This window comes from Heteronotia binoei, chromosome 15 (assembly GCF_032191835.1).
Source record: "Heteronotia binoei isolate CCM8104 ecotype False Entrance Well chromosome 15, APGP_CSIRO_Hbin_v1, whole genome shotgun sequence".
Classification (NCBI taxonomy): domain Eukaryota; kingdom Metazoa; phylum Chordata; class Lepidosauria; order Squamata; family Gekkonidae; genus Heteronotia; species Heteronotia binoei.
In genome coordinates, this window is record NC_083237.1 from 44,221,451 (window position 1) to 44,232,638 (window position 11,188).

At 46.9% G+C, this 11,188-nt stretch overlaps 1 protein-coding gene across 1 annotated transcript in view; it reads left to right on the plus strand.

Annotated features, from left to right (window-relative positions):
- The window catches only part of SYT3 (synaptotagmin 3), a 38,717-nt gene extending 27,765 nt beyond the window's left edge, over positions 1 to 10,952 (plus strand). Inside the window, exons 5-9 of the mRNA XM_060256262.1 lie at positions 1,968 to 2,088; positions 2,916 to 3,087; positions 5,234 to 5,363; positions 7,541 to 7,668; positions 10,660 to 10,952. Coding sequence (XP_060112245.1) covers positions 1,968 to 2,088; positions 2,916 to 3,087; positions 5,234 to 5,363; positions 7,541 to 7,627 — 510 coding nt within the window. The 3' untranslated portion in view covers positions 7,628 to 7,668; positions 10,660 to 10,952. The remainder of the gene's footprint in view (positions 1 to 1,967; positions 2,089 to 2,915; positions 3,088 to 5,233; positions 5,364 to 7,540; positions 7,669 to 10,659) is intronic.
- The last annotated feature ends 236 nt before the right edge of the window (positions 10,953 to 11,188 follow it).

Below are 11,188 nucleotides of genomic sequence, written 5' to 3' on the forward strand. Positions count from 1 at the left end.
GGCAAGAGGGCATTGTCTTTGACCATCGAAAAGGCTGTGCTGGAGACCTGCATGGACCAAAGCCATGGGTGACAGGAGCTGTAGTAAGGATGGGAGCTGAGTGAGATGGAGGGACAAAGTGGGCTGGATCATGTCAGGAGGAAGATCTGTGCATGGCAGAGGACTTTCCCTACTTGTTCCCCTTCCCACCTGCTCTAGGGGGCAGTGCCCTCCCCTTTACTTTGTCTACCTGGGGCTTAAGCTGCAGATAGGGCAGCATGCATATGCATGGGATGTGTTCTGGAGACTCTAGCCTTTGCATGGGAAAAGCAGCTGGGCGTAAAGGTGAGAATCATCGAACACTATCTAAGCAGTGTCCCCTCTAAGCTGAGTTAGTGTGAGCTAGCTCACAGGGTGGGTTTTAGCCTCCGGCTTACATATTTTTTGTCTTAGTTTAAGAAGGATGGCCCCAAAGCAAACTAATTTATGCAGTAGCTCACAACTTTAATGTCAGTAGCTCAGGAGGCAGAATTTTTACTCACAAGAGTCCACAGCTTAGAGGGAGCATCTGAGCTCTTTAAAAAGAAAGATCTTTGTTCACTACAACACTAGGAAAAGTCTATCACTGCACTACAGGGCACTGAAGAACTAAGACAGAAAAATCAGATATCTGAGGCTAACCGAAGGTTTACACTCACTGCTGTTATCTTGGCATCCTCTCCTTGGGACAGACCCAAGCCCACTGGAACTTCCAAAACAGAGGCTGGTCAAGTTAGAATCCAGGTTAAATATCATTTTAAAAATATATGTATTTATTATTAAATAATTAAAAACATGTAAGGACCCAATATTAGCCTCATTACAAATTAAAATACATAAAGAGTAAGTGGGAAACAATGTGATTCTACGCATTTTGGCCCCAAAAGGCCTTCTTCAGAAGTCAAGCATTTTGTTTACATACAGGTTCACAATACAACATAACTATTAACAAATCAATAGTGGTCCAAAAAAAAGGCAGGGGGTTCTAATCAATATGGAATAGCACAAGGCTGAAAGTGAGGGCTCTTCTGGGACAGTCTTATGTCATAATCAAAGGCATACATGTTGAATAGTGTTTCTATTGAATGTCTCCCAGATTTGGTCTAGAAGGTACAGATGCAAACAGCAGATCAGGGTAAACATGACATGAATTGTGTGCAAATTAGAATCCACTGAGTGGATTCCACTCTATTCCCTTCCCAGATCCCCGTTCTGAGCAAAGTGCCTCTGATAGTGTATCCAGATCTTTTAAGCCTTTATGTCCCAGCTGTGTGGGTTTCCCTTCTCTCCATCTTGAGTTTGGGCATGAAAGTTTGGGCATGAAATCTTTCCTACAATCAACAAAGGGCACACATCTTAACCGACTATGGCCCAGTTCAGGAGATCCTAGTAGCCATCCATCTCACCCCTTCTCTATGCAGGAAATTCATCTCTGCTCAGCCACAATTTAAACAGTTCATAGCTCCACTTCCTGGGAAAGAATGTCTCTCCCCCCCCCCGCCGAATGTGGGGTCTACTCTGTGTAAATCAAGGCATCCTGCACTTTACTGTCGCCCCAGATCCAACCCCGTGTGTCCCAAAGGGCATGATAGACCTTGCTAAGGACAATGATCAAGCGGTAGCCAGAGGAGGGACAAGCAATCCTGCGGGCTTCATGTGCCACTCATTCTTCTCTGTATATTGTGGTTAGGATGGAAAATGGAGGTGCCTGCTTCCCCAGTGGCTGAGTTAGAGCCATCCATCTGTTCTGTCTCTGAAAATGATCATGAAGCAGGGAATGTTCTAAGGTGGCAATTACTGGCTGGATTCAACCTGCTGTGTTGACCAATGTGGCCAAAAAATGCCATCCACCTCGTTTCCGGAGCTTTCTTCTCCCCTGAGTACTGTTTCAGTGTGGACATGTAAGCATCTTGACCAAGCTTTCATGCCTTTTGTTCTGTCTCTTGTAGGAAAAAGCAGATTTAGGAGAGCTGAATTTCTCCCTCTGTTACTTGCCCACCGCCGGGCGTCTCACTGTCACTATCATCAAGGCCACCAACCTCAAAGCCATGGACCTGACCGGCTTCTCTGGTGAGCAGAGAGGGAGGGCTGCATGTGAGGAGGGTGGTGTGTTTTGGGGAGATAGCTTAACATCTTCGGGTGAACATCAAACAGTGGGGCTCCAGAAGCAAGTTGGCCAAGGGATAGCAGAGTTTAGTAATGTATTGAGCTTGTTGGGAGGCTGTGGGAGAAGCAGATAAGATGGTGAGTGAAATAAAGGGATGCTGGGAACCTGACTGGTCTTGGGGGTAGGTTCAGTAGCTGGAACCACCAGTGAGCAAGGGGAATGCTGCGGGTTTGAGCTTGTTGGGTTTGAGCTTGTTGAGCGGGTTTGGGCTGGTCTCCTGAGGAGTGAGACAGGATTGGGACCTGTCAGTAAGGGGAACTTATGGTGGGTTGGGCACTGAAGGAGAATGAGATGGACTTGTATCAATTCAGGCTTCAGTTTGGGCTTGAGGGTTCCATTTTTAAAATGTTCCCCGTGTCAAAAGCTTCCTGGAAAGAAGGCCAGGGAGCAACACTGTGTTCCATTTTATAATTAATTAATGTTATTTAAACATTTTTACCCCACCTTTCTGCCCAGTCAGAGTCACCAAAAATGTGATTTCCCTCATCTGTGGCCTGGAATTGGCAACAGAGAAAGTAGGTTGCCTTTGCTAGGCAACCCCAGGCAGTGCTCTCCGAAGGCCAGTGGTTACTCTAGTTGCCTAGCAACCAAGAGGTCCACACATATTTGGGGCCAGGAGGGGATGAAACCGCTACTGTGGTAGTGATGTCCTCAGATAAGGATGGTGAGAAGGATAGATCCAGGCAAGCCTGTGCTCTGTAATTCAAGCCCTTTCTCCCCCTCTCTTCAGATCCCTACGTTAAGGCATCCCTCATGTGTGAAGGAAGGAGGCTGAAGAAACGCAAGACGTCCATCAAGAAGAACACGCTGAATCCCACTTACAATGAGGCCCTTGTCTTTGACATCCCCCAGGACAGCATGGAGCATGTCAGCATTACGTTGGCCGTCATGGATTATGATTGGTGAGTCGTGCGTGGGTGCCACACTCTATCCATCAGCGATGATTGAACAGGAGTCCCCAGTGTGTGGAATGCTGCATGAATAGCTGGCCCCTCCACATGGCAGAGACGACTAGGTGATAGTTCCCTATAAATGTCCTTGAAATATTGCCAATCAGGGCTTTTTTTGTAGCAGGAGCTCCTTTGCATATTAGGCTGCACCTCTCTTATGTAGCCAATCTTCCAAGAGCTTACAGGGCTCTTAGTACAGGGCCCACTGTAAACTCTTGGAGTACCAGCTACATCAGGCGTATGTGGCCTAATATGCAAAGGAGTTCCTGCTACAAAAAAAGCCCTGCTGCCAATCTACATGGACCTCTGGATGTTGGCCTTCCAAGAGGAATGTCAGTGTCATCAAGATTAAAGCAGAGAAATGTTGGGATTCAGGGCCACGAAATCAGAATGGAGGCCAGGATGAGACTCCCGGACTTCCTGTGAAGCGGAAGGTGGTCGGTGAATGCAGAGAGCTGAGTCAGGGGAGAGGGGCTCCTTTCCAGCAAAGATGGTGGGAGTCAAAGGCTGGCATCCCTCCTTTTTTTCTGAGGGCCAAACTTCATGTTAGTTTTTTGAAAAAGTTGATCTGGATTCCCCAGGGTTCCTACAACCAAGGCTTTTTTTGTAGTAGGAACTCCTTTGCATATTAGGCCACACACCCCTGATGGAGCCAGTCCTTCAGGAGCTTACAGGGCTCTTAGTACAGGGCCTACTGTAAGCTCCAGGAGGATTGGCTGCATCAGGGTGAGGTGGCCTAATATGCAAAGGAGTTCCTGCTACAAAAAAAGCCCTGCCTACAACCACTCAACAGCTGCAGGGAATGGCTTCTAAAAACGAGAGGGAGGAAGGGCACCTGCCTTCCCTGCAAGCCATTTTCCTGCGTAGAAACCCTGCTGGGGGAAGTTATTTCCCCATTTTTGCTGCTGCTTGTGCACAGAATTCTCCACATGGAGCAGCAAAAACAGGGAGCTAATTCCCATCCGGGGAACCCAGGCCCAAGTCTTTGAAAAACACTGTCTCCCAGTTTGTCCCTGAGAGAGATTAGACTTCCATGAGCCAGTGGAGGAGGTGAGGCTCTCAGGAGATGGGGCTTCAAACACAAGCTGGTGTTCTGGGAGCTGGTGTTCCCTCTAAGCTGAGTTGGCATGAGCTAGCTCACAGTTTTTTAGCCTCTGGCTAAAAATGGCCCCAGAGCAAACTAATTTATGCAGTAGTTTATAACTTTAATGCCAGTAACTCACGAAGTAGAATTTTTGCTGACAAGACTCCACAGCTTAGAGGGAGTCCAGGGAGCCAAGAAGAATGGGTAGAGTAGGAGCCATCTTAAGGGACTGTGCATGTTCTTATGTGCTCCTCACTTCCCTGCATGGTGAGAAGTTCCAGTAGCTGTGCAACTGGGTTCTGTTTCCTTTAGATGAAGGGGAAGTGGGTGCCTGGAGTGTCTGGCATAATGTTTGAAGTATTTGCTAATATATATGGGAGGCAAAGGAAAGAGAGAGGGTGCTGGGTTTAACAATGAGACTTCCCGCTGTCTAAGTCTTCCCAACTCTGAGTGAGAATTAGTGTGGTGTGGTGGTTAGAATGCTGAACCAGGATTGATTAACCTGAATTCGCATCTCTACTTGACCAACAACTGTGCTGAGTCATCTTGGGCCACATTCCCTCCCTCTCCCAGTCTGCCCTACCTCACAGGATTGTTGTGGGTATAAAAACGACAAGAGAGCTGGGCACATAAGAAAGGGGTGGGGGAGCAGAGTTGCTGTGACTGCCCAGGCACGAAGGGGGGTTAGCTTGTGGAACTCAAGGCGGCTTACAGTGGCGAGAGCCCTGGGCTGCCAAACTGGGTGGCCCTCCACCCCCACCCCCCAAACAAATCCTACCGTTGCCCACACCAAACATGAAATCTTGGCAACGGCCATGAACCTACCTTGCAGGGTTGTTGTGAAGATAAAATGGAGGAGACGAGAATGGTGTAAGCCACTTTGGGGAGAAGGGTGGGAGGGTATAAATATATTTTCTAAGAGATGTGGAGTCAGTATTGAGGTTCCCCTCCCACCTGCTCTTCCTCTTCTTCTTTGTGGGAGACCGGCAGCTAGAATGATCTCTGTGTCCACAGCATTGGGCACAACGAAGTCATCGGGATGTGCCGAGTGGGCAGCGATGCCGATGCACCAGGAAGGGACCACTGGGCCGAGATGCTGGCCAATCCACGGAAGCCCATCGAACACTGGCACCAGCTGGTGGAGGTGAGAGGGCTGGGAGGGGAAGCTGGCTCTCATTTCAAGAGCTTTAAGCGGGGCAGCCCCTGATGTCAAGTCGACGGATTCAAGAATGAGTCAAAGTTGATACTAAGTTCCCGTTTATTGATAACCGGTACTCTGGCGCAAGCCTCTAGCTTGCTAAGAATGAAACCAGTACAGTGATACATGGGTTTTAAGGTACACTTCAAAACATTCCTACAGGGGGGGTGGTTTACAGGAGGAAACATTCACTCACAACTACTAGATACTTCCTCAGACGATAGCTAGAAAATGCTCTTGAATTGTGCAGCTAGTTCCTTCACCCCAGTTACAAATCAAAATAAGAAAAGGGGGGAAGGGGAGCAACTAAGGTAGAACATTAGTAGCAGTGGATCCATTAAGATTTTAACAGGGCCTATTGCTTAGGCCATGATCCCCCAGTCTTAAGTCGTTATTAGTTGATCTTGACACCTGAGACCTTGGGCCATAGTGGGTTGGAGAAGAACGGGGTGTTACGACTATGGTTCCCAACTGGCCAGGCCAAAAAACATCCTTTTAATAGATTCTGAATGTGTAGAAATGGGCACTTGAAGATTTTCTTGCCATGCAGGTAGATAATAGGGTTGTGCAATATCCACCCCCTTTCTTTTCTTTTCTTTTTTTGGTTTGGATATGTAGAACTGAAGAAAAAAAATCAGGTTTAAAAGAGACAACTAAAAAGACCGTTTTAAAAACTGGTTAGCTAAGGTACAGGTTCTGCAGAAGGTATCCATCAGAAATATAGTCATAGAAGCGAGTAAAATTCCACACCATTGCAGTCCTCAGTGGTATTTCTGGTTTAAAACAGCACTTCTTTTTCCATTCTAATTTGCACTCTCATTGTAGAGTTGCCAAGGCCTAGGATAGTGCTACTCTGGAGCCACTGAGAATCCTAACCAAAGGCAGCTTTCCGCTTTTTTTACTGCTAGTTCAGCCCATTCGCCAATCTGTTTCTATTTTCTGTGGTTGGAATCCAGGATCCCGGGATTCTCTGGCAAGAAAGTGGGGCCCTGTGGTGGAAAAGTAGTTGGCACTGGGGCTCCCCTTCCAGAAAAAGCAGCCCTTTGCGAGGCAAGGATGGTTTTCAGCCTAGCGAGTAAATCCCCTGCAGGCAAGTGGTGCTCTGATAATGAGACCAAACTCCCGTTGTTCACAATAAATAAATAAAAGTTGAGCTTAAATAATTGTTTTCCATTTATTAACACAGTCAGTGGGAGGGATGCTGCCGGCTGTCGCATTCGGCCTTGCCCAGTTCCCCTCCTTATTGGATCCCTCCTCCCACGCAGCAGGTCTTGAACTGCCCAGCATTGCCTTTTTCAGGGGCTGCTTAAAGGGACTCCCTTCCAGATATGGTTCATCTAGGAATTAGTTTGTTGGTGTTCCCTGAGCCTAGCAGCCATTTGCAATTAGGAGTTTTTGGTTTCAAAGAAGAGTTGTAGCTGGCCTGTGGGAGTTGAGGATTTGGGGGCTATGGTAGGGAAATGGCATGTAACTCTCCGAAAGGTAAAGGTAGTCCCCTGTGCATTCACCAGCCATTTCCAACTCTGGGGTGACGTCACACCACAATGTTTTCGTGGCAGACTTTTTACGGGGTGGTGTGCCATTGCCTTCCCTAGTCATCTACACTTTCCCCTGAGCAAGCTGGGTACTCATTTTACCAACCTCGGAAGGATGGAAGGCTGAGTCAACCTTGAGCTGGCTACCTGAACCCAGCTTCTGCCAGGATCGAACTCAGATTGTGAGCAGAGAGCTCGGACTGCAGTACTGCAGATTTACCACTCTGTGCCACGGGGCTTTCCTAGTAAATAGTAAATTGTTCCACATGGAAGGAACACAGTACTCCTTTCTTGCATGTGACAGAATGGAAGGGGCCTCCTTTTTATGTTGTGTCCATCAGTGGCTATTAGCCACAGCGTATTGATGGAACTCTCTGTCTGGGGCAGTGATGCTCTGTATTCTTGGTGTTTTGGAGGGGGCACAGTGGGAGGGCTTCTAGTGTCCTAGCCCCACTGATGGTCCTCCTGACAGTGCCTGCTTTTTTTGCCACTGTGTAACACAGAGTGTTGGACTGGATGGGCCACTGGCCTGATCCAACATGGCTTCTCTTATATTCTTATATTCTCTCTACTGTCTTCTTTCTCCAGGAGAAGACTTTAAACATCTACATCAACAAGAACCCTCCAGCACGGGACAAGCCCAGCATCGTAGTTGAAAGTGTTCATTCGGACTAAGGCCGTCGTTTCCAGCCCTTCTCCACCAGGGACTGTGAGTACTTTCAGCAGCATGTGAGGCCTGTGCCCAAGTGCAACGGAAGCGTCCAGCACAGCTGCTTAGAGAACATTGCCCCGTTTTGACCCGCACTCCTTGGCTTGGTCAGGTTCAGGCATCCCAAACAAACCATAGTTGACTTGCAATGAAAGCAAGGCTGGTGTGCTCTCAAGCTCCTCCCACCCCCAATCTCCCTGCGATGTGTTGAGCAAAAATTGAAAACTTCCCAGCATGAGAAGGCTTTGATCAAACCACAGTTGGTTGTTAATGTCTGGACTTGAGGCACTGTGACAAATTGGACGTTTGCCTGAAAACTGGGATTTAAACTCCTGGTTTAAATTCAGGCCCAAGAGAAGTAAAAGAAACCCCAAGGTTGTGCTCACTCTGAGCAAACTCTGGTTCATGATGCCTGACTACATACATAAGCACTCTCAGTAAAGGTAAAGGTAGTCTCCTGTGTAAGCACCAGTCGTTTCTGACTCTAGGGTGACGTCGCATCACAATGTTTTCATGGCAGATTTTTTACCAGGTGGTTTGCCATTGCCTTCCCTAGTCATCTACACTTTCCCCCCAGCAAGCTGGGTCCTCATTTTACTGACCTTGGAAGGATGGAAGGCTGAGTCAATCTTGAGCTGGCTATCTGAACCCAACTTCCGCCAGGATTGAACTCAGGTCATGAGCAAAGAGTTTGGACTGCAGTACTGCAGCTTTACCACTCTGTGCCACAGGGCTCTATAAGTGCTCTCAAGCAACAACCAATTTATGATGATTCCAGCAAGGGGCTCTTCAAGTTCAAGGCTGGTGAGAAGCAGGGACGGTTTGCCATTGCCTTCTTCTGCAGTCTTCCTTGGTGGTCCCCCATCCAATTACCTACCCTGCTTAGCTTCCAAGATCTGTCAGGATGGGGCTAAGCCGTGCCAGGTTCCCTCTCGACACCTGCAGACACAGTTATTAATAGCTGGTGCCCTGGCTCCGGAATGACTTGCAGTTCCCTCATTGAACACGTGAGGGAGTCAGAGATAGCAAGAATGGTCTCATTTCTCTGTGGGCTCCCCAGAGGTAGTTCTGAGGGGACTGGTCTCATTCTCCACAGAAAGCAATTTGAAACGCTGGCAGGACACAGGAGTTGCATCTCTCAGTCTTTTTTCCCCTCTAATGTTGCAATTCCGCAGCCATTCCAGAGATTCCAAAGAATCCAGATGGTCTTTTTCTTTTCTTGAAGACAGCAGAGCCTCTAATAGAGAAGCTCAGTTTTTGGGAAAAAGAAAGGACCCCTGCGCAAGCACCAGTCATTTCCGATTCTGGGGTGACGTTGCTTTCACAACATTTTCACTGCAGACTTTTTACAGGGTTTCTAGAGACCCGCCTAAAAGCCACTTTTCTGTTTTTGAAATGGGACAACACTCATAGCCTCCAGGTGGGGTCGGGAGATCTCCTGGAGTTATAACTTATCTCCAGACTACAGAGATCAGTTCCCCTGGAGGAAATGGCTGCTTTTGGGGGGTGGTCTGTATAGCACTACATGCTGTGGAAGTCCCTCCCCACCACAGACTCCACCCTCCCCAGCTTCCAGCTGCAAAGGTCCAGGCATTTCCCAACCAAGAGTTGGCAACCCTAGGCAGAAGGCTGTATCAGGGCTCCTCTGGGCCCTTTTGGGGTCCTTTTTTGGGGGAAAGACTGCTGTATAAAACTACTGTAGAGGGGGGAAAACAAACAGGCTCCTTACTGGCCATTCCACAAGCTTTTTTAAAAAAAAGTTTGGGAACATCAAGTTGAGTCCTGCCAGATTTGCCACTGGTGAACAAGGAATGGGGCAGGGGCCTTCTTTGGCCACAGAAAGACTATGTTAGGGTACATCAGACCTGCATAGACAAAAGTCACAGGGTTGTGGGGAGAGACCCTTTGGGTCCCCTTTTGGGAGAAAAGCGGGACATAAGTGAAGTAAATTAGGGGTCCCCAGCCTTTTTCTTTTTTAATGTTTTTAACTTTTATTGGTCAATAGTTATAAAATACAATAATTAGATACTTTGAAAAACCCCCAAAATATAGACCTATGCAAAAGGACAAAAAACATACAATTATCATTAAAACAATTGGCTCAAAAAATAAAATAAGGTTATGATGTACCGTAAATATCTAGGAAGGAAATGCTGAAAGGATTGAAGATTCCACTCAAAATCAAGGATTGGAAGCCATTTTTCTAAAAGGCTAGAATGTTCTAAATCCAAATATACATATAATTTTTGCCACAAAGGGATACAGAATAGAAAGGGCGCAAGAGGGAAATGAGCATAAAGCATCATTTGTGAAACATATTTGAAGAACATTGCTTAAAATGAAAATATAAAACATGAAAAAATAGCATGACAGTTCAGAGTGTAGTAAAAACAATCTATACTTCCACATAATATATTTCCATTATTTCCTATCTATACGGCTAAGTAAGAAGGCATATATAAGCAAGAAACAAAAGAGAAAAAGAAGAAAAAATTTTTTTGTCAACTTTGTATAACATTTTATGCTATCATATATAATGACTAGTAGATATAGATGTATTAAAAATAATGAGAATAATTACAAAAATTTTGACTATTTTGACTCATTTTTAAGGGGTCCCCCAACCTTTTTGAGCCTTTGGAATTCAGACACAGGGTGGTGGACGCAGCTATAAAATGGCTGCCGCAAAAGAACTGCTGCAGGAAGTGGAGCTATCCACAAAATGGCTGCTGCAGCTTACCTTCAGTCACATGGCGAAAATCGTTGTGCTGTGGTAGTAGCTGCTGCCCAAGCAACCTTTTTAAAAAATTGTACAGCCAATCAAATCTCAAGTGGCCAGTCAGAAACCTTGATGGGCAAAAGCCCCGCCCCCTCTCATTTTCTAAAATCAGTTGTTAGGCGCCAGGAAAGGTGAGCACCCTTGGGAACCCCTGAAGTAAATAAGTAACATAGTAACTTTGAAGTAATTGTCTTTTTTCTTCTTCTCTTCCAGGGGAACGGTGATGATCTCTCTGAATTTTCTGGACTGTTGTTTCCTCTGACCCACCCCTCTGGACCGGCCAGCAGTGGAACTTGTCTGAGGGTGGGGAATGAGCCCTCCTTTCTCAATCTCCATCTTCTCCTCCATTTCCCGGAAGTTGCTGCCTGATGCATTTTCCCCCCCAAGCCATAAAGGCAGCTGGTTGAGGTGCATTTTGATGTGGGGAGGGGAAGAGTGTGGCTCAGTGAGGTCTAGAGTGGAAGGAACAGCCGCCCCCCATCTCCATAGTCCTTCTACATGAATTGGTTGTTCGTGAGGGAGGGGTGAGCTTTTGTGACATGCATGCTTTGGAGTCTGTTGTGAAAGAGGGGTGGGGTAGCCCTTGGGGGGAGGTGTCCCTTTTTTTCTGACAGAGGTTTTGGGACTTCAGCAGCTGCATAACAGGTCGATTCAACATGGTCCTTTCATGGGCGGGGCTGCGTTATTTGGTTTTGTCCGTCACAGGTCTATTAAAAGCCAGAGGGATCCTGTCATAGGATGAGCACTC